General features: G+C 42.8%; 4 protein-coding genes across 14 annotated transcripts in view; 1 reads left to right on the top strand and 3 right to left on the bottom strand.

The window, feature by feature from the left end:
- The window catches only part of LOC124327110, a 271197-nt gene that overhangs the window by 51383 nt on the left and 194882 nt on the right, over positions 1–24932 (bottom strand). The gene's annotated exons all lie outside the window — the stretch shown is intronic.
- LOC124327206 (phosphoribosyl pyrophosphate synthase-associated protein 2-like) lies at positions 103–2506 on the bottom strand. Of its 3 annotated transcripts, none has more exons than XM_046786166.1 (8): positions 2341–2506; positions 2137–2226; positions 1951–2070; positions 1665–1774; positions 1161–1339; positions 966–1085; positions 751–903; positions 103–678 (listed from the first exon to the last, which is right to left on the bottom strand). In XM_046786166.1, the coding sequence occupies exons 2-8, from the start codon at positions 2211–2213 to the stop codon at positions 373–375; spliced, it is 1065 nt and encodes a 354-aa protein (XP_046642122.1). In that variant the 5' UTR covers positions 2214–2226; positions 2341–2506; the 3' UTR covers positions 103–372. The 3 variants fall into 3 exon arrangements, with proteins under 3 accessions (XP_046642122.1, XP_046642124.1, XP_046642123.1); XM_046786168.1 differs by having other exon boundaries at positions 1674–1774; positions 2341–2500; XM_046786167.1 differs by having other exon boundaries at positions 2137–2221; positions 2341–2498.
- Positions 2736–8081, top strand: LOC124327192 (cotranscriptional regulator FAM172A homolog). 7 transcript variants are annotated; one of them, XR_006915962.1, is made up of 11 exons: positions 2736–2984; positions 3088–3185; positions 3257–3375; positions 3449–3648; positions 3727–3865; positions 3938–3971; positions 4037–4122; positions 4218–4337; positions 6134–6218; positions 6317–6870; positions 6938–8081. XR_006915962.1 is itself a non-coding variant. In XM_046786146.1 (10 exons), exons 1-10 carry the CDS (start codon positions 2900–2902, stop codon positions 6421–6423), a joined length of 1035 nt encoding a protein of 344 aa, XP_046642102.1. In that variant the 5' UTR covers positions 2736–2899; the 3' UTR covers positions 6424–8081. The 7 variants fall into 7 exon arrangements, 5 of the variants coding, with proteins under 5 accessions (XP_046642102.1, XP_046642100.1, XP_046642101.1 ...); XR_006915963.1 differs by having other exon boundaries at positions 6932–8081; XM_046786146.1 differs by having other exon boundaries at positions 3126–3185; positions 6317–8081.
- On the bottom strand, positions 8033–24873 carry LOC124327148 (nuclear receptor subfamily 2 group F member 1-A-like). Of its 2 annotated transcripts, XM_046786071.1 has the most exons (9): positions 24525–24873; positions 22668–22835; positions 22160–22597; positions 20820–20963; positions 18159–19697; positions 17332–18073; positions 15932–16081; positions 11242–11856; positions 8033–9189 (listed from the first exon to the last, which is right to left on the bottom strand). In XM_046786071.1, the coding sequence occupies exons 6-9, from the start codon at positions 17717–17719 to the stop codon at positions 8915–8917; spliced, it is 1428 nt and encodes a 475-aa protein (XP_046642027.1). In that variant the 5' UTR covers positions 17720–18073; positions 18159–19697; positions 20820–20963; positions 22160–22597; positions 22668–22835; positions 24525–24873; the 3' UTR covers positions 8033–8914. The 2 variants fall into 2 exon arrangements, with proteins under 2 accessions (XP_046642027.1, XP_046642026.1); XM_046786070.1 differs by having other exon boundaries at positions 22668–24873.

Raw genomic sequence — 24932 nt, 5'->3', positions numbered from 1 at the left:
AAGTAGCCAGCCGATGAATTCTTGAATGAGCCCCACATCGCATGTTAGCAATAATACATAAATAAATAACCTTCAAGTTTGCTGGAACAATTTGTAATGACACTTGTTTAAGGGGGTGTAATAACATCACTACCAATTAGAAACGAAAAGTAACAATATCTTTCGAACATTACACGCATATAAACCCGGGACAAAACAAAAAAACCTTATACGAAAATCCACATTCCAAGTTCTGCAAGCTAATTTATATTTGTGAATATTGACTAAAGTGAAATAATCAAAAATAGAATGATTACCTCACCAGCAGCTATAGAATGTTTTCATCTCACATGAATTGTTAAGGCCCAGCAAGCGAAATGTTTTCTTTCTTCCTTAATCTTCGAGGGTGACGTTACGAAACAGGTACGACATGGACTCTTTGTTATGGATACGCCGAATGGCCTCTGCCAAGAGGACGCTGATGTCTACTGTTTTGATTTTATGGCACTGCATCTTTTGAATTTCGTGTGGAATCGTATTGGTAACAACCACTTCGTCGATTGGCGAATCTTCGATGAGCCTTGGAGCATCTGATGAAAGTAATCCATGAGTGGCCATCACGTAGATTTTGTAAGCGCCTCGATCCTTCAGGACTTCAGCAGCAGCCACGAAAGATCTGACATCATCGATCATGTCATCCTATGAAAATGGAAACAATAAGCAAATTAATTAAAAAATGGCTAAATTCCATAACAGACTTTTGAAACGTACCACCATGATGGCGATCCTGCCTCCTACGTCTCCAACGACATTGATTGGCGGTTTTTCTTTAGCAGTCATGACGGGCATTCCACGAGCAGCATCCATGGTGCGACTGCGTAGTGTCGGAGGAGAATGCCGACCATCCACCATGTCTGACTCGGCCTTAATGGATTTGATGAATTAAGTCAGCTGCTTAATAGCAAGTCATTATTAAATCTACTTACTTCCTTCTGTTCACCGTGAATGACAGCGATTCCCAGACGAAGACGCTCAGCGTATGAAGTGGCTTTCTTGGCCGATCCGGGATCACGAGCTACAATAACGGCGTTTCTGAAATCTGGGATCTAAAAACATATGGAAAATGAAAATAAAATTTGTAAAATCAATAGCCAAGTCAATACAATAAGGAAAGAGCTTACGGATTCTTGAATGTATTGAAGAAGAAAGGGAGACGCGCGGAGATTGTCGACTGGACAGTCGAAAAAACCTTGAATTTCCTTTTGATGCAGATCCATAGTGATGAGATGGTTCAATCCAGAGCGGCACATCATCTTAGCAACCAGCTTAGACACGATGCATCCTCGCTTTCGCATCTTACCTGTTTGCGGGGATTGCGAATTGGTGGGAATGGGGAATGAGAGAAAAAAAAATCGATGTGAAACTGAATTTGACATTAAGTTGGACACGTACAACTCGAGTTAATCAGAATGATAAACAAAACTAAAAAAAAGGAGTACACAGCGAAGGGGTAGCATGTGAACTACTTGGAATTAAAATCTACGTGCAAGCACAAACTACACATATATACATGGATTAAGAATGCAAATCTACATAGAACGTCTGAAGAATAGAACTCGGTTGAACGTTGAAGGTCCTTTTGCACAGAACGAGGGGAAACTAAAACGGATAAATAAAAAGATTACACTGTTTACTGTAGGGTAGATAGGGGATTACACCCACGATGCTGCGAGCCGACGACGTTTTGCAGGCGTAAGCCATGATCAATAGTTCCATAATATTGTTGTTGACATCTCTAGAATAATCAAAACCTATGAAAGATTATGTGCTTCACAAACAATTAATACACAAGTATAAACATAAGCCAATTAAAATCAATCGAACACACTTCTCCAACTAGTAAAATTTTTTTTCTAAAGGGTTTTTGACGATGCCATTTTTAAAAACTACACTCTGCAATTAAGCATTTACTTGGTTCCTGTTTGAATAATGTAGACATCTTTTCCTCTGACAGAATCAGCAATGTCAACCATAGTTTCCCTGTTAGTCTTGTGATAAATTGAAGCTGCTCCAACCTTGATACCCAATCGTCTGAATATGAACAATGTGAACATATTAAAATAAGTCTAAATCATTTTTTGTTTTGTTATGAAATACTTGGCTATAAGATCTGCTAGTTCAGGATGAGAATTCCCAGTGATGACCATCAACTCGCCAACTTTACTGCGATCCATCTTTGAAACTACTCTACACGTAGGAGATGAAAGAAAACAATTGCATACAATTTAATGACGTTAAAACACTTGAACTTGAATATTGGAATACTAATATATAAGATATACCTATACAGGAATGACTTACCTGTCTTAATTTGTATTAAATTGATCAGTAGTCTTAAGATTTCAGTATTTTTCTGAACAGAAAATTGATATACTTAACAACTCTTCAGAATGACGTGCAGGTGCGTGCAACAACTTATGGCGATTGCTTGTTGCGGAACCCAATAACAGAGACAGCTGACACCATGGCTGACACACACCACACTATCGAATAAATGATATTCCATAATAAAATAAAATGTGAAAATGAATACCAGTAAAATTTATGTGATTTTTCTGGGATATTATTATTACAATGTGATCTGAATAAAGTATTGAAAATTATTAAAACTGCTTATTGAATCTGTGTGTTGTTTTCACGCGCGTCAAGATTCTTAATAAGATACGATAAGAGAGATTGAGTGTGTAAATAATAGACAAATACCTTGTCAAACCGGTCACAACCGAGAAAAACCCAGGAATACCTTTCAGAGTTACAAATCATATGATGGCGATAAGCTATGCATGTGAGGTCTGGAAGTCGGGATTCAATTTAAAAAAACGCAATGTCGCAGCTGCATTACTCATGACAGATTCACTTAATGACAGATACAATATCAACGTTTCCCGCACAAAATCAAGTAAACACTTACGTAATCGTCGATCATTCGAAATATTTCATACCTCGTAGGTGCCCTGGACGAGATGTGCAAACACATCCTATCGTATTCTTTCTGTTTACTTTATTTTTAAAGTGTGTTGAGTTCAGCTACTTTATTTTTTAATGAAGGTTTCTACAACTATTTATTTCTTCTCCATTTGGGCCAGCTATGGATGCTGATTCATTTCCAAAAACATTGACCGAGTTTGGTTATGTATTCAATGATAGTTAGTATTCATTTTCTATTTGTGACAATTTTATTATTTGTCTGACACCTGTATTCTTGAACCTTTAACAGAGGGACAGTTGCGAATTATTGACCAAGTCACAAAAGCTGCAGGAGATTGTCCCTTTGAGTTTGAAGTGGATAGAGACAATAATGATTACAACCAACGACGCTATGAAGCATTAGGAGAAGTATATAACAACCAAACAAATTTCATCTATGAAATTAAGACCATATGGCAATGATTTTAATCTTCATTTGCAGATTATTAACCAACACATTTATGAATTGCTTGAGACTAGTGGGAAGCTTAAAAAAAAATTCTTAAAAAAAAAAGGTTGCAATGAAACATCTAATGAAATTGAGTCTTTCATCTTTGTTAGTGATGATGTTGACACCAATGATAAACTGATTGTTTTAGTACATGGTAGTGGTGTTGTTAGAGCTGGGCAGTGGGCTCGTAGGTAGGTAAATTTAAAGTCACTTAATCATTTGAAAAAATACTTAGTTTATTGAGTAATAATCTATTTTCCTCAAATAAGGTTGATAATCAATGACAGCCTGGATACAGGAACACAATTACCTTTCATTGAAATGGCCAGGCAGAAAGGTTACGCCGTTATAGTTACAAATACAAATGACAATCATAGGATTATTGACAGAAAGAAGAAATTAATCCAGGTAAACAATTTGATTCATATTTAAGCATCAGTAGGCCTATCAAATAACACTAGAACTCTACTATATTGACAGGGTAGTGAAAATCCAGTGAATCATTTGCTATCAGGTAAGGGAAATTGCGTCATCATAGATTGTCGTCATTTTTATTTGTATTTTTTTGTGTACCAATAGTGTGGAAACAGGTGATTGACGGAAGTCCGGCCAAACATATCGCATTCATTGCCCACAGCTATGGCGGTGTGTGCACATTGGATTTGGTAAGCGAATGCGTTTATTCCGCTAGATGTCGCCGACGTCAGCTCATATCGAATTTTTCAAGAATAAAACAATAATAATAATGTAATCCTTACAGGCAAGTCAAGTGGAGAAGAAATTTCAAGATAGCGTGTTTGCCCTGGCGATGACGGATTCCGTCCACAGCATGGTCCACCATGAGACGATCGCGGCCGGCCTACAGCAATTCCTTTGTCAGGTAGGACAAACATGAACATGTTACATTGGGTCTCAGGGGGGAAGTCATTACCTATTCACTAGTCCGCAACAATCAGCCGCTCCCGCAGAGAAAAGAATTCAAAAATAAAATAAAAAAGAAACGGGGCCTCCACAATTTATCATATTTTTTTCTCCCCCCCCCCCCCCCCCCTTTTCATTTCATGTTCCAAAGAGACTGAGAGGGAGAGAATGGAGATTGTGAATGTTTTTTAAGGACTAACTAAGAGCGGTTGGGCAAGTCAAGCCACTGTGTGTTGCGCTAGTGCTCCAGGTCAAAGGGGTTAGCTGTGCATGTCGCACTTAACTCGTACGTACTGATTTGTATAGCGTAGCGACTTTCTGTTGTGTCTCCGTATTTCCGCTTCCGGCCCAAACTGACCGGCACACGGCGATCCGGGCAGCATTTGATCTCCCCCTACCCCTTTTAGTCCTCCGCATTCTTCATCTCGTTTTTTATTTTTAATGAAAAATCCCCCCCCCCCCCCCCCTCATTTTCCATTCATTCACGTCTGGTGACGTGATTTTTTTAACCGAGTGAGACCGTGAACCACCAAAATGCGGGGTGGGTTGTAAAACAATAAAAGCGTGGGAATTTCCTGTAATTCATTATGACAATTTATATACGACCCGTCGTTAATAATGCGCACATGTAACTACATAATATAGTACTAGTAGTGTGCCACTCAAATGGCATGTAGACCTGAGAGAGAGTGGAGACTCAATGCCGCCATTGCCTCTGATCGAAAAAGAAGAAAAAAGGAGAGACTTGTCATTTGGGCGGCTCGCGTTTAAATCATTATTAATATATAGCGTGTTTTTTCTTCTTCTTCTTCTTCTTTTCTTCTGTCTACCTGGAATGCATCGGCCATAAAAAAAAAATCGTACAGTCTTTTGTGCCTTGGATATAACCGCTTATAAATAGCTGGAAGAAGAAGAAGAAGAAAGCCTTCGGGGCGTGCGCAACATCTCGCTATATGACGTCTTTTTCTTCATTTCCCCTCCTTTTTTTTTTCCGACATATCTTTGTGTGTCGTATTGTAGTATGATGCGGGACGTTCCGTTGTGGCCCGGGCTGTGAATAGCCGTCGTAAATTATCTCGATATTCCTTTTTCTGGGGGGAAAGAAATGAAGAAGAAGAAATAACACGCCGGTTTAGCGTCGGTGTCTTCCTAAAGTCCTTGTTCATTTTCTAAAATATCCTTTTCGGTTGTTGTTGTTGTAGTTGCTGGATGGTTTCATTGTTGAACTTTGCGTTATCATCTGGCGAAACACGAAACCCAACCCCGTTTTATTCTCCCTTACTCCTAACCAGAGAAATATTTTTGATTTAAAATAAAAAAAGAAAAAGAAATGTCATCGAAGCCATTGAAATTGTTGTTGTACAACAACCGGAACTGGGAAAAGACTACTTTTTTTTTTTGGTTTATTTTTTGAAAAAAAGAATTTTGCGCGCGGTTTTGATTCCCAGGTTTTTTCAACATTGACAAGAGGAGGAGGTGTAAAGGGATGGGGGGGTTCGTCCGTTGGCAGAGCGGAAGGAAAAAGGGAAAAAGGAAGGAAATACTGGGACACCGGTGATGAGAGCGCCAAAGCGGAACCCGGATCAAAAACTCGTGGGAAAATCTTTACTGCACGGATTCCACACTGGTTTTGCTTCCTTGCTTCCTTCCTTCATTCATTCCTCTTCCGCTGAGATTTATCATTTCGTCGTGATTGCATTTGCATTTCAAAGGCCCAAAATTTTGTTTTAAAAAACACCAACATTAAATAATTAGATTGGGCGCAATTGGGTATCATCCGGCCTACCGTTGGACACGCCAGTCGGAAGACCAGCCAACGATATCGATCGCGTGTCGGCAGGTGACTGTGTCCCCATTCCTTTGATCGAATTTTTATTCGCCAAAAAATGTTTGTCATTTTCTAATCTTTTTCTCTTTTTCTTTTTCTGGAACGCGCAGGTCACACGCAGCACGAGATGACCTCTTACTGCAGCATGTCCAGTATATTTCAGTTCCTGGAGGACAAGTTGCAGGAGAAATTGCAACAGCAACAAAACGGACAGTAACAAAATCTCTCTGACCACCAGACCTTATTTTAATCCGAATTTCCTATTAGAAACTTTTTCCCAAAATGTTATTCCCATTTCCCACGCACAATTTTAACTCTCGTGTGGCTGTTTAGGAGACCCAAAAGTGTGTATCCCTTTAATTCCTTATCTTTCCTTTGCACCCTTCAACAAACAAAAAGATTTTCGGTGCTTTGACTAATTGACATATCTGTTTATGGAGAGAGAGAGAAAAAGAGAAAATGTCGTCCAGTACAAGCAGCTTGAACTTGAAACAAAGAAAGAAACGGACGTTGTCAATGGTAATTGGATTCGTTTGTTGCCCCCAGCGTGACGCCGAGATATGAGAGAAAAAACGAAAAAAAAAAAACGAAGGGGGTTCGTGAAAATTAGCGTCTGTTTAACCCTATTTGGCTCGGCCAGTCACCTGTGCACACCGTCAAAAAGGTATGTCATAATAACAACTAAGGGCTTCCCCCCTCTCTCTTCTGAATTTAAGCGGAAAAAGGTGTAGGGGAAGAGTCAGAGAAGACTGACACTCAAGTCAGTCGGTCCGTCCTGTGCGATGAAAAAATGCGGCCGGGGAATTGAAAAAAAGAAAAAGAAAATGGAGACATTTCACACTGGAACGGTTTCCCCCCGTCGGCTGCGGACCGACCCCTTCGAGCGTCCGTTACACGACAGAAGCCCCTGGATCACGCAAGCCGAGATTTCCGCCGCCGCCGACGACTTTTGCCTTATTGGCTTTTGGCGGGGTGTCGTCAACGGAAGCCGTTCAATTCATCCCCCCAAACAAAAAAGGGGAAAAATGTTTCGGGAGAAAAAGAAAAGGGGGAGGTTATAGGGTTGAATAAGAGAGATGCGGGTGAACGGTCACGGGTATCCCCCTGTAAGACGCGTGCGCCAACGGGATTTTTCCTTTTTTTTTCTTTTTTCCTAGACGCCGGGGTCGTCATTGTAGAGGCCGAGAGGAAAGATCGGGAGTGTCCGTGCGTGTCGGCGGCCAGTTACGCTACAACGGGCTACCGGCGCTTGGCCTCTCGGCCCCGCCCTCTGCTTTGACCCCCCTCCCCTTACTGTTTTTCTTTCAGAAATTTTCCAGGGGAAAAGAAAGAAATGGGAAACCGAAACGGCCAAATCCAGGAAGAGGACAAACGACGTATCGAGAGAAAAAAGAATCCGCAATAATCGTTGACCGAATTTTCGTCCGTCTCAGGAAAAAAGTTTCCCACCCACTTTCCAGGGACCTTTGATCTCCTGGAATTACACCGACTTCATTTAATATCTTTTCCCTCCTTCAACTCAAAGTATCACGGCGGTCCTTTTTGGTGTTTGATTTTTTAAACTTCATTCTCAATATTCAATTTTTAAAAAATAAAAAAAGGTAAAACTCTGGTAGGTTTGGGAGGGATCAAATCGTCAATGTATTACACTGTACACTGAGAAATAACATCCACACATGAAATTCTGTAATGAAACAAACAAACAAAAAAGATAAGAGGGAACCACTGATGAAATCTCGGGAGGGGGGGTGACAAATCAATCAAGAAGTAAACAGTTAAACAAACCACACATCAATAATTATGATTTAAGAGAGAGAGCTGTCGAATTTTTTTTTTTTTTTTTCATTTTTAATTTGGTTTGGGGGGAGATTTTACCACAAAAAAAATTTGATAAAAGGAACTGTACACAACTTTGGCTTGACGCTGTTCACACACATACACGTATACAACAACAACAACAACACGAAATTGAATTTATTATTGTTTTTTTGTAATGATTTTTCTTGTTTTTTGTATCTTCTAGTGAAAACCGAGACGAGGGAAAAATATCAGACGTGAGTGAATACAATATGAATATTGTTTTGTTTCCTGCGTGTCCCACTTCATATAATATTTGTATACCAAATGAATCCGATATAATAGTATAATTAATTATTCATTTCAATATATATTTTTGAAAAAAGAAAAATTCAAGAGAGCCAAGAGAAAATTGAAGAAATGTTAAAAAGATTTCAAAGTGGTGGTGGGGCTAAATAGCAGCCTATGTTGTAATTATCAATAATTTCTTATTTTATCAAACCGAAAATATGTTTTTGCAGATCATGACCGGATGTGTGTGTGTCTTTTATCGGAAATAAGATCTCCATTTCACTACTTTATATATAATATACGTAATATAAGTAGTATTAGTCCCCACCCGCAAAAACATAATAGAGGACTATTTGTATGAGTGTGTGTCATATTCAAGTAGCACAAACGATGAGATTTCGGTGGGCTGAGGGATATAATAATATATATATAACACTATACAACTAAATATCGAATGTCGTAGATATTATTATTATTATTATTATAAGGGGGGAAAGTGTCTTTCGTGGTGGCGGGGGGAGGAGGCAACAACAAAAACATTTGCGCAGCTCCCAACTCCCCCAAACACTCCACACACACAAAGAAGAAGAAAAATTGAAAATTTTTACTTTTTAAAATATTCACATCGACGGCATGTAGGGCCAATTGAAACTGGAACCGGATAGGAGCATGTCGCGGATGAGTGTCTCGATGGGCGTTTTGCCGACCAGCCGGACGAAGAAGAGTTGCTCGATGACTTGCGACGAGACGGTACGTAAAGAAGGCAGCCTCAGGAGCAGTTTGCCAAAACGGACCGGTTGGTTGGCGTACTGTGTCCGGCAGTACTCTTCCAGGGCGCACTGCGATTTCTCCTGCAGGCTCTCGATGTGTCCCACGTCCGACAATCCGCAAGCGTCTGCAAATGGAACCAAATAAAAATACAGAAAATCAGTTCAGTTATTAGATCCATCATCTTCATCAGCTGCCTGGGCCGAGCGCATACAATGTTGTACGATCCTATTTCTCCTCCATTATATTACATAGAGGCCTATAGATGTTTCTCATCGGCTGGCCAACAAAGTTTCTTTTCTCTTTCATATCATTCCCCCCCTCTACTCGCACATTGATTACGAGCCAATGCCACGCATCTGTCGCGCTTGTACGTTCAGTTTCCGCGCCCTTTTGTTGTCCTTATCCTCTTCTTCCTCCTCTTTCCAGTTCTTTTTCACCAAAGGGAAAGAAAGAAAAAAGAAATCAGAGATGTGGTGGTGGTGGTGGGGGGGGGGGGGGGGGGGGGGGACTCGGAAAAACAACAAACACCCGAAAACAGACAGAAATAAAAAAAACCGCAAAATCGTTCGTTTTCTTTTACTCTCCATCGCGGGAATCTCAAACGGGGCGCGGTTTCGACTAATCAAAAGTCGTCCCTCTTTTCAGTTGACCTCGCCCACCACGCCAACAACAACAACAACAACAACAACAACAAATAAAAAGGAAAAAAGATGACTTTTCACGATAAACTCTTCAACTTTTTTTTTCCCCCCGAAAAATAAAATCACATTTGCCTCATTGATGGGGTGGGCCACGCCAATCGAAACGTTAAGGAGAGTCAAAAAAGAAAGAAGAAGCAGATAAGACAGAAAGGCGACCTCAACCGGTGACCTTTTCAGTGTGTGGGTAACGTTGGCTGAGCTCAAAAGAAAAGGAAGAAGAAAAGAGACTTTGTGAGAGTCGCTGCTGCTGCTGGGATGGTGCAGACGAGATTTGTTACAAGGAGCCACTAATCCCGCACGTGTTCCACACCGATAAGCAAGGCGCGCACCAAACACCCAGAGAAGAAGAAGAAGAAAAATCAAACGGGAAAGAGAGAAAATAAGAAATCCAATCCGTCGCTTATCGACTCCAGACTCGACGGCGTCCTTCTGGTTATACCCCCCCGCAGGCTCCTCTAATATCTCGTGTAAATGTACACGCAGATATAAATAAAATCATCCCGTTTTTCTCCTTCGGGAATCTTGGCTTGACAATAATGCGGACGACAGCAAAACAGACGAAAAGATGCCAAGATCACCAAACAAATTCATTTCATTAAATTTTTTGTTTTTAAATTTCTTGACGACGGACCGGCACCTCCCACCCAAAACAAAATCTGGGCATTCCACAAAACACGACGGGACGCCTTCTTTTTTTTGAAATTTCGCGCGCCATTATTTGATGGATTAGGGGCAAGCGCATACTTGCACAACATTTTACCTGGACAAGGGGGAATGGCGGTATACGAGGGGGAAACAAAAAAACCCATCGGTCAATTTTTTCTATTCCACCTGAATTTCCCATGTGATCACTAGACTATTGTTTGTTGGGTACTGCCCCCCTGGACTTGGTGAGCGCCAGCCCTCCTTATCAATTCACGTTGATCTCGATCAATTATGAAAGAGGCAAGTGTGTGCATGTTTGATGCTGCCGGTGTGCAGGATGTCCCAATTGAGAGGGGGGAAAAGTCGCTCGATTTCACCAACAAGGAAATCTCGGGCGGATGAATGTTTCAAACGGGCAGTGCGTGCACAGTGACTGTCGTCGATGTCGTTCAATTCCCCGACACAAAAACAAGCAAACAAACAAACGGGAATCGGTAATGAAGGCATTCAATATTGAATTCGATTCTCCCTGGGCACTGGCCGTCGGTTTAACCTTCCCCTCGGCACGCCGAAATACACAAGAAGAAGTGGAATCCATCCTCTGGAGTATCGATTACCGATGCTCCTGGATTGGACATTTTCAAACGGCGACGTACCGTAAAAATGGTCGCCTCTCTATGCCCAGGGACTGGGACAAAATAATAGAAAAAGGGCAAATGGATCATAGGTCCCCTGGACGAGAGATCAAACTGTCATTTTCGTCGTTTTGTAGTGGCGATTCGATCAACACTCAAGTTAAGGTCCGCCTGGAAAAAATGTCGCCCGCTTACCTGTGGTGAATAGGACGATGGCTTTGAGACAAGAATATTCGGCCGAGTCGACGTGGAGGGCTTTGAGTTTCTCCACTTGCTCCTGGAAGATGCGGATGTGATCCATGAAGGCGACGACGCGGTCGGCGGCCATGGGACTGGCGTGGAGTCCGGCGGCGGCCAGGAGCGGGGCCACGTGCAACGGCATGGAACACTGCGACGCGTTCAACACGAACAGTTCGCTCCAGACGAGGCGCAGCAGCGCCACCTGGTCCGTCACCTGGAGATCGGGGAAGAAGGGGATGTTGCGGGCCCACTCGACGGCCGAGAAGAGGAGCCGGGCGGCCAGCTCGCAAATGTTGTCGATGCCCATGATGTTGTTGCTCGGCTGCATGCACTGGCCGTAGCGCGACGTCGGGTACGGCTCGGCCCTCAGCAACAGCGAAATGTAACTCGACAGGTAGCCGTGCGAGCCGTTGAGGCCGCCGTCGTTGCCCACGCCCAGGCCGCCCACGCCAACGCCGCCGCCCAGGCCCATGTTGCCGCCACCACCGCCGCCGCCGATCCCGTTCGTCAGCGACAACTGACCAGGGAATCCCGGATGTTGCGAAGGCGGAACTCGACCCCGCTGGACAGCTGGAATATTAAAAACAACACAACAAGGTAAAATAAAGATTAGAAATTTGTCACACATTTTTCTCTTCATTTTATTGGAGAATTGATTGAAATTTTTATCAAGAGTGAGGAGGGGGTGATGATTGATTTGGGAATGATGATTTAAGGGGTGAGGAAGAGGAGGAATCTTGAAATCACGTCAGTTTCACGAATGGAGGGGGGAAAAATTACCCAAAAATAAAAGTGAAAGTGAAAAATGGTTGGGGTGTGTCGAGTGAACTGTCCATTAGGCCGTGAAAAAGGGTGTCGCCGCCCACCGACTGTGTTGGGGGGGGGGGGGGACTCGGTGGGAGGCTAATGTGTCTGATACAGTACAAGAAATAACTGGGAAAATAATAATACGTAATTCGAATGACCAGCTTTTTCGCGCGTGAATTTCCATGGTCATCGCGCATCGAAAAGCAGAGAGAGAGAGAGAAAAATGTTTGTGCTCAACGTGCGAAAGATAAGAGATAAGGAATGACCGCGGTCGGGAGTTAATAACGGCGGCGTCCGTGAACATTTTTTTACAAAAAGTAAAAAGGCAACGGCAACGGCAACCGCCCGACTGTTTTGTTTCATTCCGTGCCCATGCATAATATGATTATTCACTTTTCTGACTGTCGGACCCATTATCATCCCGTTTCTCTCTTTCTCCTTTCTTTCTGCGTCGATGGCGCAACTTTTGAACTTCCTTTTAACCCCATTTTCTTCTTTCTCATCTTTGAGAAGAAATAAAAACATTTCCGGCATCCAAATTATTTAAAAAAGAAAATTATTTTTCTCCAAACAAAACAAAAACAAACAAGATCTTGTCACGCAAAAAAAATAGAAAAAATGTTGTTGTTGTTGGGAGGCCCGACGGCGATTTTCGTTTCTTCGTGTTGACGCGTTCGCAAAAGATAACAACCCGAAACAGATTATGGATATTTTAAATACTACCACCACACCACCAACACATTTTTCTTTTTTGTGAAACTTGTGTTTCTTCAGTCGACTGCCTTTTTCCTTTTCAAGTGGTGGTGGTGGCTATCTGATGGTGTTCTGGAAGGTCTGGTCTGCTCGAATTTCTACTTCACTTTTATTTTGTTTTGTTTTGGTTAAAAAAAAAAAAAAAAAAGGGAAAATTATTTTCCGGGGGGGATCGGCCACGGACAATCAAACCCCAAAAATAAACGAACAAGAATAAAGAGGAAATGTGCCTGATTGTGTGTGTGTCGATTACAAGGTGGTGTGGGCGCCAATTGGGAGGGGATAGAGTTGATGGTATAAAAAAGTCTAGAAAACGAACTCGTTAGCCTTTTGCTTGATACATAATGGCCTATTCATCTCTGTGTGTCGTATCTTTTCTTTCTCCATTCTTCTTTTCGATTTTCCACCTTCTTCCATCTCACTCTGTGTGTTACTTTTGCCCAGTCTACGAAAAAAAGCTATTGTTATTTAGTCTCGAGGACGAGGAGGAGGAGCTCCTTCAACTGTTTAAAGAAAGAAAAAAACCCTTTTTGAAGAATAAATAAAATACAAAATATGATTTTCCTTTTTTCTTTGGTGATCGTGATGAAGAGAAAAAGTCGTCTCGAAACCTCCCGCAAAGAACAATAAATTCAATAAATTCCCCATTCTTTTGTGCGTTACATTCGACAGGATAGAGCCGAAAAAGTTTAGGAAAAAAAAACTTAATCTCGCCGGATTTATACACATTAGACGACACGCCCTAACCAAATAAAAACTCTTTCGGAAGAAATGTCCATTGGATAGTTGGGGTCCAGTTCAATCAGCGAGAAAAACCCAGCAAAGATTTGTGTAACTTGTGTAGATGATAATCACATGGAAAGGAGATGGAGAAAAGGGGGCTCGTCTGTGTAACTCGTCGCAAACACATGTACGTACACGAAAAAGCCGCTAGCCATCTTGCCACTTGTTGGAGAAAAAAAAGATAAAAATTTTTAAAGTAAAGAAAAAAAGGGGTTGGAAAAATATCTCTACACATAACACACCACACATCGATACTCTGTATCTTTGAGGCCTATACAAGTTCGGTCGAGGGGGGGAGGTGTTGGACATTCATATCTCTGGTGTGGAATATAATGTGAACAACATTTTTCTTTCTTTTAAAAGGAAACAAGAAGATGGAGTACTACTTCTCTCTCTCTCAGTCTCTCTCTTGTATATATGTAGGCCTAGTTCTTTTCAAGTCGAAGGTCGCCGTTCCCACGACCTCCGACCGAGAGGAGCTCTCTCTCTCTCTACACGGACCCCTTATATTTCCTCGGACTTGTAGGAGCTTTCGGGTTTCCCAACGGGAAGAGACTCTCGGACCCTCAGCGCAAAATAAAAGAAAAAACCCCATTGCGCACACAAGAGCAAAACCGAAAACCCCCAGAAAGGCAAAATAGTTGGGCCTGTAAGTTCGATGGAAAACCCAAAAATTAAAACAGGCACATTCCTTTTCTTTTTCTGGATATCCCCCACTTCTTCCCTCGTATCTTGTCCAACCAAAAAATCAAAGGGGGTTCCTTGTTTTATTTATTAAACAGTTTTTTTGTTTTTTTATATTTTTATTCTTTCGTGGGGGAGTGTGGTCGTCAGAATTTGTTGAGATGAAAAGCAATCTGGTCGAGAAAGAAAAAATTTCCTCGAAAAAAACTTTCAATTTCCAAACGAGAAAGAAAAGAAAAAAAGCAATTTGAGTCCAGTCGCAGTGTCTGTGTTTCTTTTTTTAAATAACTAATTTAAGATGGGCGACTGTAGAGGAGGAGGAATATTACATACTATAGCATTAGTGTGCTCGCCCTGTTATTACACACGCAGACTCTCACACACACACAGAGAGAGGGACTGCATCTATCTAAAAAAGCAACTGGCCGCTACGGGAAAACAGAAAACCTCAAGAAGAAGGGAGAAAAAGGTTTTCTCTGTGTTTACGAGTGATTAACCAGTTGTTAACGACGCTCTAATCACAGAATTAGGGCCGTATGAAAGTCCCGCAACAACTCGGCAGACAAGTCCGTGTGTGTGTCTCACCAGTTTTTACCAAGAGTCAAGTCGCAGGTATTATTCGTCTAATTATTAACGAAGAAGATGATGATCCAATGTGTGTGTGTGTGTTCCAGTTTCCGAGACTAAAGTTTACGGTGGGAAAACTCAATTAACACACACGGATACCTCGTCTGCCAGATTGATTTAACTGACTGTCGGTTTGGAGGGAGGAAAAGTTAATGAGCAAATCTCACAATAGTTTTTTTTTAAATAAAAAAAGTTCCAGTTTTCTGTAATGTATATCTGAGAGAGAGAAAGAGAATAGGAGGGGGGGGAGTGCCTTTGACAAATGACTCGACTTGTAAGGGATAAGGAGATGGTGGGGCTAAATGTTAGAGCATCACAGAGAGATTCTGACGGTCGACCACGTTTGTAACTGAAGAAACCAAAACCCCTAAAAAAAGAAGAAGAAGAAATGAGAAGAGGGCGCGAGAAGAGGAGGGTGTCAGTTGAAACCGCAAGGGGAGAAAAAGAAAAAAAACTCGTGTATAAATCTCAACAGGGGGGGGGGATGAACCCTGGAAAAAAGATTCCTGGACCGAGGAGGGAAAGACCCCCTGACAGAAGGTGGGAAATGTCCAGTGCACACAAACTTGTTTTAAAAAAAGAGAAAAATTAAGGGCAGCACCCAAGAATCATTTGACACGAGCAAAAGCAAAAGCAGAAAAGTTTATCGGTTGTAACCCCTCGTCATAACTGGGCCAGGGTTAGCGAATGTGTTATGTTGTTTTTTCCGAGATAAAATTAAAGAAGGAATATGAAGAGAGAATCTGAGAGTGGACAAGTCGAGAGTGTCAGAGGAGGAGCCATGACCCACCGTGGCCGACCGCTAAAAACGCCGGCCGTGATGCAGAAGTGGTAGAAGCGGTAGAAGCACTGGCCGAAGTGGTAGAAGTAGTAGAAGTAGCAGAAAGAGGGTTCCACACTGGTGGTGGAGGAGATTGGTAATGGTGGTAAGGGTGGAAAGAGTGCATGATGCTGTGGATGGTGGATGGAGCGATGGTGAATGGGGACCCACCTTCTCGCCTCATGCCCATCTTGAGGCACTTCTTCAGCCGGCAGTACTGGCACTGGTTGCGATGGTGCTGGTCCACCGGGCAGTTGCGGTTGCCCCGGCACGAGTAGCTCAAGTTCCGACGTACGCTCCTCTTGAAGAAACTTTTACACCCTATACAGGAGAGAGAAAAAATAAGAAAATGTTTCACATTACACAAAATGACTTACAACAACTGGGTCGTTTAAACTTCCAAGGCGAAATAACGACTCATCGATTGATTGGGCACGACAATCGCCCAGTCGGCTTTTATTTATTTTTATTGTGGCGTGAGGATCTCCCTCAAGGCTCTCCTAGGCAACATTTCCTCCCAGAGACTTATACAGCCCCCCCGTGTCATCATCTCCCTATCGTTCCATCATTTGATTGAAAGGAGGGAGCCCCTAACTGTAGGAGAGACATAGAAAGTCTATATAGACTTCCGACTACAATCAAAAATGGCAGGACTGAGATGGATGTCATCAAACAAGAAGTCCCCCAACGACGACTTCCAACTTTACGACACTCAACTCTCTACTTACGTGTCGTAAATAAATCAACCTGTGCTACTGTTGTGGGCCTCATTGAGTCCATAAAAAGAAAAACCTCTCTTTCTCTCTCTCCCACCCTAAAAGGAATGAACAAGCCTTCACCAATCCTCATCATTCCAACAACACAATCTCCTTCACCCCCGGAATAAAATAAAAACAAAAAAACAAAGGTCTAAACATATTATTCATTACATTATACAACTGTTGTATAATAGTTTGCGGTTAAATCATCAATGAAAACCCCTCGAAAAAATAAAAAAAAACCCTAAAAGAACTTTTCCCTTCCTTCATGTCTGTGTGTGACTGGCGATAATCAATTATGTAAGGTCGTTAGAGTGTGGAATGACCGTATGGAAAGCCCGAAATCCGCCGTCAGGTATATCTAAACAACTAATACGCAACGATACACACACACACACACAGTGTGTCTGTATCTGTGTGCAGAGTCGTAAAAGGAAAAGAGAAAAATAGAATGGGAGGCGGGATCGAGCAGAGAGAGAGCCCCACCGCCGAGTCAATCAACGAAGAAAAAAGAGTTTCCCAACCATCAAGTCGTAAAATGGTTTGTTGTTTTTCTTTTCATCATCATCGATACATCCGCGTTAAAGGAGGAGGACGACGACCCTCCATCACGTTAGCCTTCCCCCCCCCCTTCCCTATACCTTTCTTCTTCCTTTTCTAACCGACCTCCTTAATTGAGCAATCATCAACCGTCAAATCGGTGAAACAAAAGAGAACCTCAATCGGCCCCTTTGTGTGGTCCTGCAACAAAACAAATCTGTCCCGATGTCGAACGAGGAAAAAAGAAAAAAGAATTTGATTTGATGTTTTTACCTTCGCAAGTGAATTGTCCGTAGTGCTTTCCGGATGACTTGTCGCCGCAGACGACGCACTCGACGTTGGGGGCGTCTTTGCCGTTGTTGGATGCCGACGAGGAGGCGCCGGAAGAGGCCTGCGATCCTGGCGTCGAGATCTGCGGCGGGGGCTGGTGATGTTGCTGCTGCTGTTGTTGCTGTTGGAGTTGCTGCTGCTGTTGCTGCTGCTGGTGGTGGGGAGTCATGGCCAGTCCGCCCAGTCCGCCCAGGGACGCCGATCCCACCACTGGGCCGATAGGATCGTCGACCGACGTCAAACCGACGTCCCTCCATCCGCCGGGACCGTGGCCGACCACTCCTCCGCCGCCCAGCAGCACGCCGGATGGCATGGTCCCCATCAGCGACATGGCCGGACCCGACAGTGAGAGCGGAAACGACGCTATGATGAGGCCGATACTTTTTTTTTAGGTTGGTTTTTCGGTTTTCCTTCTTTTCTGATTCGATGAGTTTCGAAGAGTTTTTATTTTTTGAATTTTTTTATCGCTGTTGTTGTTTTGATTTTTTCACTGATGACGCACAGAAAAAAACCACTCGGCACTAAAAGAAAAAATACGCAATTCTTTAGATTCCGATTCGAAACACTTTGGATGTTACAACACCAACTGCAAACTAGGATCCGGGATTAATCAAAAACTACACTTTGATGTCGTTCCACTTTTAATTCATCGACACTGGGTCACACAAATCCATCACGATTTCACCTGTGACAAATTCCAAATATTTTTTCAATTAATTTTCCAAATAAATCGTATAAATTTTTAATTTTTAAAAAATAACCAAACTGACCTGAATGATTTGTCAAGTTATTCCAAATGACGTAATTCCTCCGGCACGCGAAATAGACTCGAGCAAAAATGACATTAACCGGTAGCTGGCGAGGGTAACCAATCGTTTGTTTTCTTCACGGATTGAAAATTTTCCTTTTGTTTTTAAAAAAAGGAATTCGATCGATTTGGAGGAGAGTTGATCGTCAAGTCCAAAGAAGCAAAAGCTATACGGTCGTGTGTATGTCTCTGTATGAAGTGGTGTGATGGTTCAAAGGTCAGGAGTATCGGAGCGGCAGAGGGCACACGTTGAGGCCGTTCGGCCGGCAGCGTTCAACTGGCCCCGTGATACCGTCTCTCGGGTTCATAGCGCAGCCATCCTTTAGCCAGACACACACACACACAGGAGAGAGAGAGAGAGAGCCAGCGAAAAAGAGGGTGGGGACAAGGAGGTGGTGGCCTTTTGGGGCTGTCGTTATGGCAACGCGCGCGCGGGCTCTTTCAAAAATAAAATAAGAAAAAAGAGAAATAAAAGGGACTTGTGTGTGTGTGTGCTGGGCTGGTGGTGGCTTTGGCTCTGTGTGGCACAGTGTGTGTCTATTGGTGCGCGCCGTGCCAGAGGCCGCGGCCCCCCGGGCGCCCTCCGGCCATCCCCCTTTGATCTCTGGCTCGGCCCCCATTGGACGTCGTTAGCGATGTGGCTCCTCCCATCCCTCCCACTGGCGCCGAGTCTCTTTTTTTCTTCTTCTTTCGACGTCGATCGACAGGGCCAACACCTCTCCATCTTCTTTTTTCTCCATCGACGTCATCGACATCCGTTCCTTTCTTGCCCTCCAATCTACTACCCCCACCGACACAAAAATTTCTCCAAATCATTTCCTCTCATCCGCAAATCCAATTTCTTCTTCCATCCACTCCTTTTCCTGTCGAATATTTAAAAAAAAGAGAAATAAATAGAACAAATCACATATCGATCCTATTTTTGGATTGTGCGAGTGAATAGATAAAAAAGAGTAACAAGAATTTAGAAAAAAGAACAACAGGAGCAAACCAAAAGTGACAGTATATTATCTATACTGGTATAGTGGAGAGGGCACCCTGTGGATAGACTGGGCTGGATGGATCCTGTGTGCTCGATGGAGAGTCTTAAGTAGTCGAGTAGCGCGCGCGAACTTTTGAACTCGCCAGTTTAAAAGGTAGTTGGCCCGGTTGGGCCAGGCGCGCACGCTGCGTTTCGGCTCCATTGACCCGACTGACCTTTTTCTTGTCTTTTCTTCTTCTTCTTTCTATTTTTTCTTCTTTTCTTTCACGTCTGCAAATAAATAAATAAAAAATACGCGGGGAGATGATATTCAAAATAAATAAATCTTCTTCTATACCCATAATATAAGTCGACCGGCCCATATGTGTACTAATACACACACACACACATAAGCCGGGAGAGCTCGTCATGTTCATGTCATAAAAATTGACATTGAGCAGAGACAGACGTCCCCGCAAATAGAGGGGTGGCCGTTGGTTCCAGGCAGAAACCTAAAACCACACCCCCTCCTGGAAAAATCTATGGGGAAAGAAGGAAAGATAAAATCCCATTTTTTTATTTAGACCACAAAATATCGTACAACCACACCATAGAAAATATGATAGAAGAAAAAATCCGGACAACTACACAGTGCGCGGATCTGTGCTGGGTTATTAGATCTCGAGGGGAATCAAAGGTCGGCGCACACGGGGAGAGAGAGCTTTAGAAGAGACTGTGATGTAATCCGAGAGTCCGTTTCGACTTTTTATCAGAGAGCACGAGCCCGGCGTATCTCCCCCCATCCACCCCTCATCATCATCCGCCAAAAAAGCTTTTTGTTGACGGTGTAATAGAGTACAGCCCCCCTCTCTCTCTCCATACAGTGTCGCGCATTTATGTATCCATCTGTTCCGCCGCTTGAAAAATGGGAAATTTTTTCTTTCTTTCTTTCTAAACCGTTTGATTACTCGCCCCTTGAAGACGGTGGCAGAGCGCGAGCCAACGGGAGAAGGAAACCTGCGTTCTTCTTTTTTTTTTATTTTTGCGGCGGATGAACTTTGACCCGAGCGTCGTCTCGCGGGAGAAAGAAGCGCACGAGTTTTTACGGGTGGAAAAACAACAACAACTTAAGAAAAAAAAAGAAAAGAAAATGATTTAAAAGCTCTCTGGGTTCGGTCGATTGACGGAACGCAGCTGCTTTTACTCCAGCGCAACCCGTTCTCTCTCTCTATTCCAGCGTTTGTTGTTTTCCCCCGGCACTCTTCCAATCATCAGTCGGCCAACTGCAATGTTTTCAACATTTAATCCCCCCTATTTTTTTTTTCAAGTTTAAAAGGGATGACAAGAAATTATGACCGACATTTTTTGGGGTTTTTTTTTAACCCCCGGACGGGTTATATTGGTAGATCGGCGCCGCTGTGTTGTCAATGGGTATATCCGACAAAAACCCAGATGGTTAAAGGGAGGCATGTTAGTTTAATACACAAGATGATGATTCCCACACGCAAACAGCCGCCCGCCGACTATCTTGGCGCAACAACAACAAAAGAGATTTCACCCACCCAAAGTCTTTTTAATGAACTCATTTCTCGACTTGCCCCTCCCCCATTCGATCTAAACTACACAATGTTGTTCCGAAGAAAAGCGTAGGAGGTTTTTTACCTTTTTTTTTTGTTCTGTAGGATTTATGTGGAAACCTTTTTTTCTGATCCTAAAGGAGTTTGGTTTAAGTCCGGCGGAATGATTTCATTTCTGATACGACAACATTGGCCGGAAGTTGTTGCCGCCTCGAGTGGATTTGCTCACCTACACAGGACAACAACAAGAGTCATGAGAAAGAATATCATAAAAAAAGAGAAAAAATGGAAGGATGTTGTAACCACTGGCCGCCCTCATTTTCTTTCTGGAAAGAGGGGGGGAGGGAGCCGAGCGCCCTCTAGTGTGTCCTCCCAATCTCTTATAGAGTGAACCTCGGTCGTGACTCGTTATACATACCATGGGAAATTCTCTTTTTCCTTTCCTTCCACCACCAACAACTTCCACCAGGCAGCAGCTAGTGCCAGTAGTACTGTAGTGTACCCCCTTCGGCTTCATAATGAAAATGCCCGCCAGGTAGATATCCATGTAAGCACCCATTACATCAACCCGCCAGGCATTTTTCGTACAAATTTTTAGTCCCAAACTTTTTTTTCCGACAAATAAAAATAAATAAAATTATTTCTTTAAATCTCACCCACCCCCACACATGTGTGTGATGGAAAGACCTTGAAATTACACGACGATCACGATGAGATCCATCAGTTGCGGTCAACTTTTGTGAAAATAGCAGAATCGCATCCGAAAATTGGTCGTTCAAATAACCCACCAATTTTTTTAAAAAAGAAAGTGTCTGTCAAGGAAGAGATATACAATATCGATCACGTAACCGTTTTTTCGTTCCTAATTTTTTTTAAAGAAAATAGAAAAAAGAGTTGCCGATTCCGGTGGGGTTTTTTCATGAATGGAAATCTTTTTCCCGCGGGTCAAAGAGGTCACGATCCACGATAACGAGGATATACACAGTACTATACATACATCTACATGTGTAGATATATAGATGATAAAGAAAAGAACCGAACAAATAGAGGAACTCCTACTATTTCATTTTTTTTTTGTTCAATTTCAAAAAGAAAATGGGAGGAGAATAAGAGAAACAGAGTTAATGATGGAGCCATACACTGCGATCGCCCAAAGGCGCTATGGGAATGTCTACATATATAGTATATGGCATAAATAATTACCCTAACACACACACACACAACTCCTATCTTACCCCCAGTTGAATGAACCTGACCTGCTCCTATGTTGCACACACAAACATTGCATGTCTCTTGTACATATCATTCTTTCCTATGGCCATTCTTCTCCCACCCGAAATTTCACTTTCTTTTTTGATTGAATGAAAGGAGAATCCAAAGTAGGACAGGGGCTGAATAAGAATAGAAGATGTTTTCTATAGTTACCCCCATAGCTCCTTGTTGGGTCCGAATGCAAGTTGACTGTGGATCCCGTGTGACCCCCGACGAGCCAAATGACCCGGTGCTGTGTACCATAGAGCGAAGCCTTGGCTCCTTATTTTTATCCAGCCTTGGGAGCCCACTGTAAGGGCGGCGGGTTCCATCCGGACACACTCGATGGGAAATCTCAGGCTGTGTGGCGAACGAAGGCGCTTCTTCTCTGTGGTTTGAAAATTTTCTCGACTAACGCGGAGAGGAAACCAGCTGGAAGTACACGCTAATGCCGTAGCGCAGGCTCCTCTTCGTTGTTTCTACCCTTGATGATGGCGCACCGGTGTGGTTGCGGCCGTGGTATAGTCGGTACAACTATATACTATGTGTGTGTGACCTCCGGTACTATAGCAGATATACCGGCGTGACCGAAAGGTCAACTCCATGATGTACCTAAAGGGAACGTGTGTGTCTTTTTATGATTATTCTCTTCCCTTGGCTCTTTTTTTTCTTTTATTTTTACTTGCTGCTGTTGTTGTTGCTCCTGCTAGGCTACTTATCCCGCGGACGTTACTGCGGGCGGAAGTTCCAAGTCGTTCACCTGATGATCGCATCCTCCTTCTTCTTCTCTTCAAAAAAAAAATCCCAGGACTTTCTTCTCGACGACTCCGCCTCCTTTTCTCTTCCATCTCTGCAACAAGAAAGAAAGAAAAAATAAAAACAATTTATTCGTGATTCAAAATCTTCCAACAAACTTGAAAATAATTAGATTTTAACTGAGGTGGTCAGAAAAGTAAAAAAAACCTTTCGCCATTGTCGCCGTTCGAACCTGTAAGTTGATGGCGTGATGGGCCTTCATTATAACTATAGCAAAGAAGGTAGTAGTAGTAGCCAGGGTTCCTTTTAAGAGTCATTAGAAAGTCAACCGATAGTTACACGGCCGGTTATTTTTTAAACAACAACAACCAAAAAGAAGATAAAAATAAGCTATGGACAGGACGTGATCTCTATGGGGGGAAGGAGGAATTGTGAAATGAGAGAATCAAGGTGACTCCTGCACCGACGCCGGACGCCGCTGTTGCGGTCACCTGTTTCCCTATCTTAAGCCTCGCCATATCTTTAAGAGGGCGGCCATCTCGAAGAAAAACGGCCAAGCACAAAGTGTCTTGTAAAAGTAATTAGCCCCAGCTACCAAAAAACATATGCTGCACACACAGGAGCAGCCCGGCTCCTTGTTGGTTATGTGAGTCGAGCAAAGGTAAAGTCATCATTAACACCTTTTGTTTCTTTTTTTTTTTACCTGAAGAAACTTTGGAACTGCTGGACCTTGGACACTTGAAATTGGGGAGAAAGAAACAAGTTATTGTGTTATATACAGTTGGCCGTTTCTTCTTCAACTAGTATGCCTTTAGGGGGTGGTGGTTAAGAGCCAGGGTTTGTTTGCTGCTGTGCCCAGCGAGTATATATATACGTGTATATCCTTGGCTCGCGGAGTAATTTCAACGGCTAATTGCGCCAGAAAAATGAGCGAGGGCACCGCCACTTCCGCTCCAGCTCCTCCTACTCCCTTCTCGTTGCCATTTAGCCAGTCCAGACGTCTGTTGTTGTTGTTCTCCTATTCTTCTTCTTTCTTCTCCATGCAGTTGACTTTCTCAATCCACAGGCATCCAACGGCAGCAGAGTCAAGTCACAATAGTATTATATGGCGTCGGAAGACGCCACTTCACCGTCATCATCATCAAAAGGTTTTGCCTCTGGTTGCACACAGTCGGAATAAAAACCAGACAGGAGTATAGAAAGAAAGGAGCATGGTTTATGACATTAGGCAGAGGAAATTTATTAGGTGTGCTGTGCCGTACCTACGGAACTGGCCGCCATAATAGCATAAAGAAAGCAATTTTAAAAAAACCAAGTCCTACTAGGGGATAGAAGAATCTTCAAATTAAAGCGATTTCCCTTCCATCCTGCGAGATGAAAAGATAATTCACCAAAACACCCAGAGAGTTTGCCTTAAACTTTCATGGAGTTGCACATAGTATTTCAAGGAAAAACAATTTCAAATTTAAAAAACGAATACATACGAGATGAGCCCCGGCAGCTCCGGAAATACTTTTGGTTTTTCTTCCATATCATCATCATCATTTTCATTCATACATTTACACCATAGTTGTTTGCTTCTTTCGTGTGTTTCTGCCTGGGGTTTAAACCCATTACCAAAGTGGACACACACACACACACACGACTCACGCAGACCTTATTATGTACACACACAGATCCCGCGTGCTATTCTTGTCTATATGGAACACACGAGAGAGATGCACACGAGGATTTTCTCTCACAACAACAAAAATGGCGGCCAAAACAAAAATGTAATACTTACGAAAACAAGAAGAAAAAGCCCTTCGATTCTGAAGAAGAAGAAAAAAAAAGGTTTTTTTCGGCTGCCAAAACAACAGGATGAATAAAAGCCGCGGGTTGACCTCGTTCCGACCTTCTTCGTGACTGCAACGTGTGTGCTCTGGTCTCCCATTTTCTTGGCAGCAGGCACGATTATTATTATATTTCGCCCCTTTTGCTCGTTTTTATTTTTTGTTTTCATGGACGGCCGTGAGGTTTTGCGGTGGTGAAGCCATTTCGACTTTGAAATAAAATCACATCCGATCCAAAAGACGAATTCACGTTAAGGAACCAGGAAACATTTTCTTTCGAAACTGACACGATCGATCGGCCATTGATAAACGTTGCCAATTGTCGCTAAGATGCTCATGTAAGTAAATTGCGACGTTAG

Source organism: Daphnia pulicaria, chromosome 2 (assembly GCF_021234035.1).
Source record: "Daphnia pulicaria isolate SC F1-1A chromosome 2, SC_F0-13Bv2, whole genome shotgun sequence".
In the NCBI taxonomy this organism is placed as follows: domain Eukaryota; kingdom Metazoa; phylum Arthropoda; class Branchiopoda; order Diplostraca; family Daphniidae; genus Daphnia; species Daphnia pulicaria.
The sequence above is the reverse complement of the archived record's forward strand: the minus strand, read 5'-3'. Positions and strand labels throughout refer to the sequence as shown.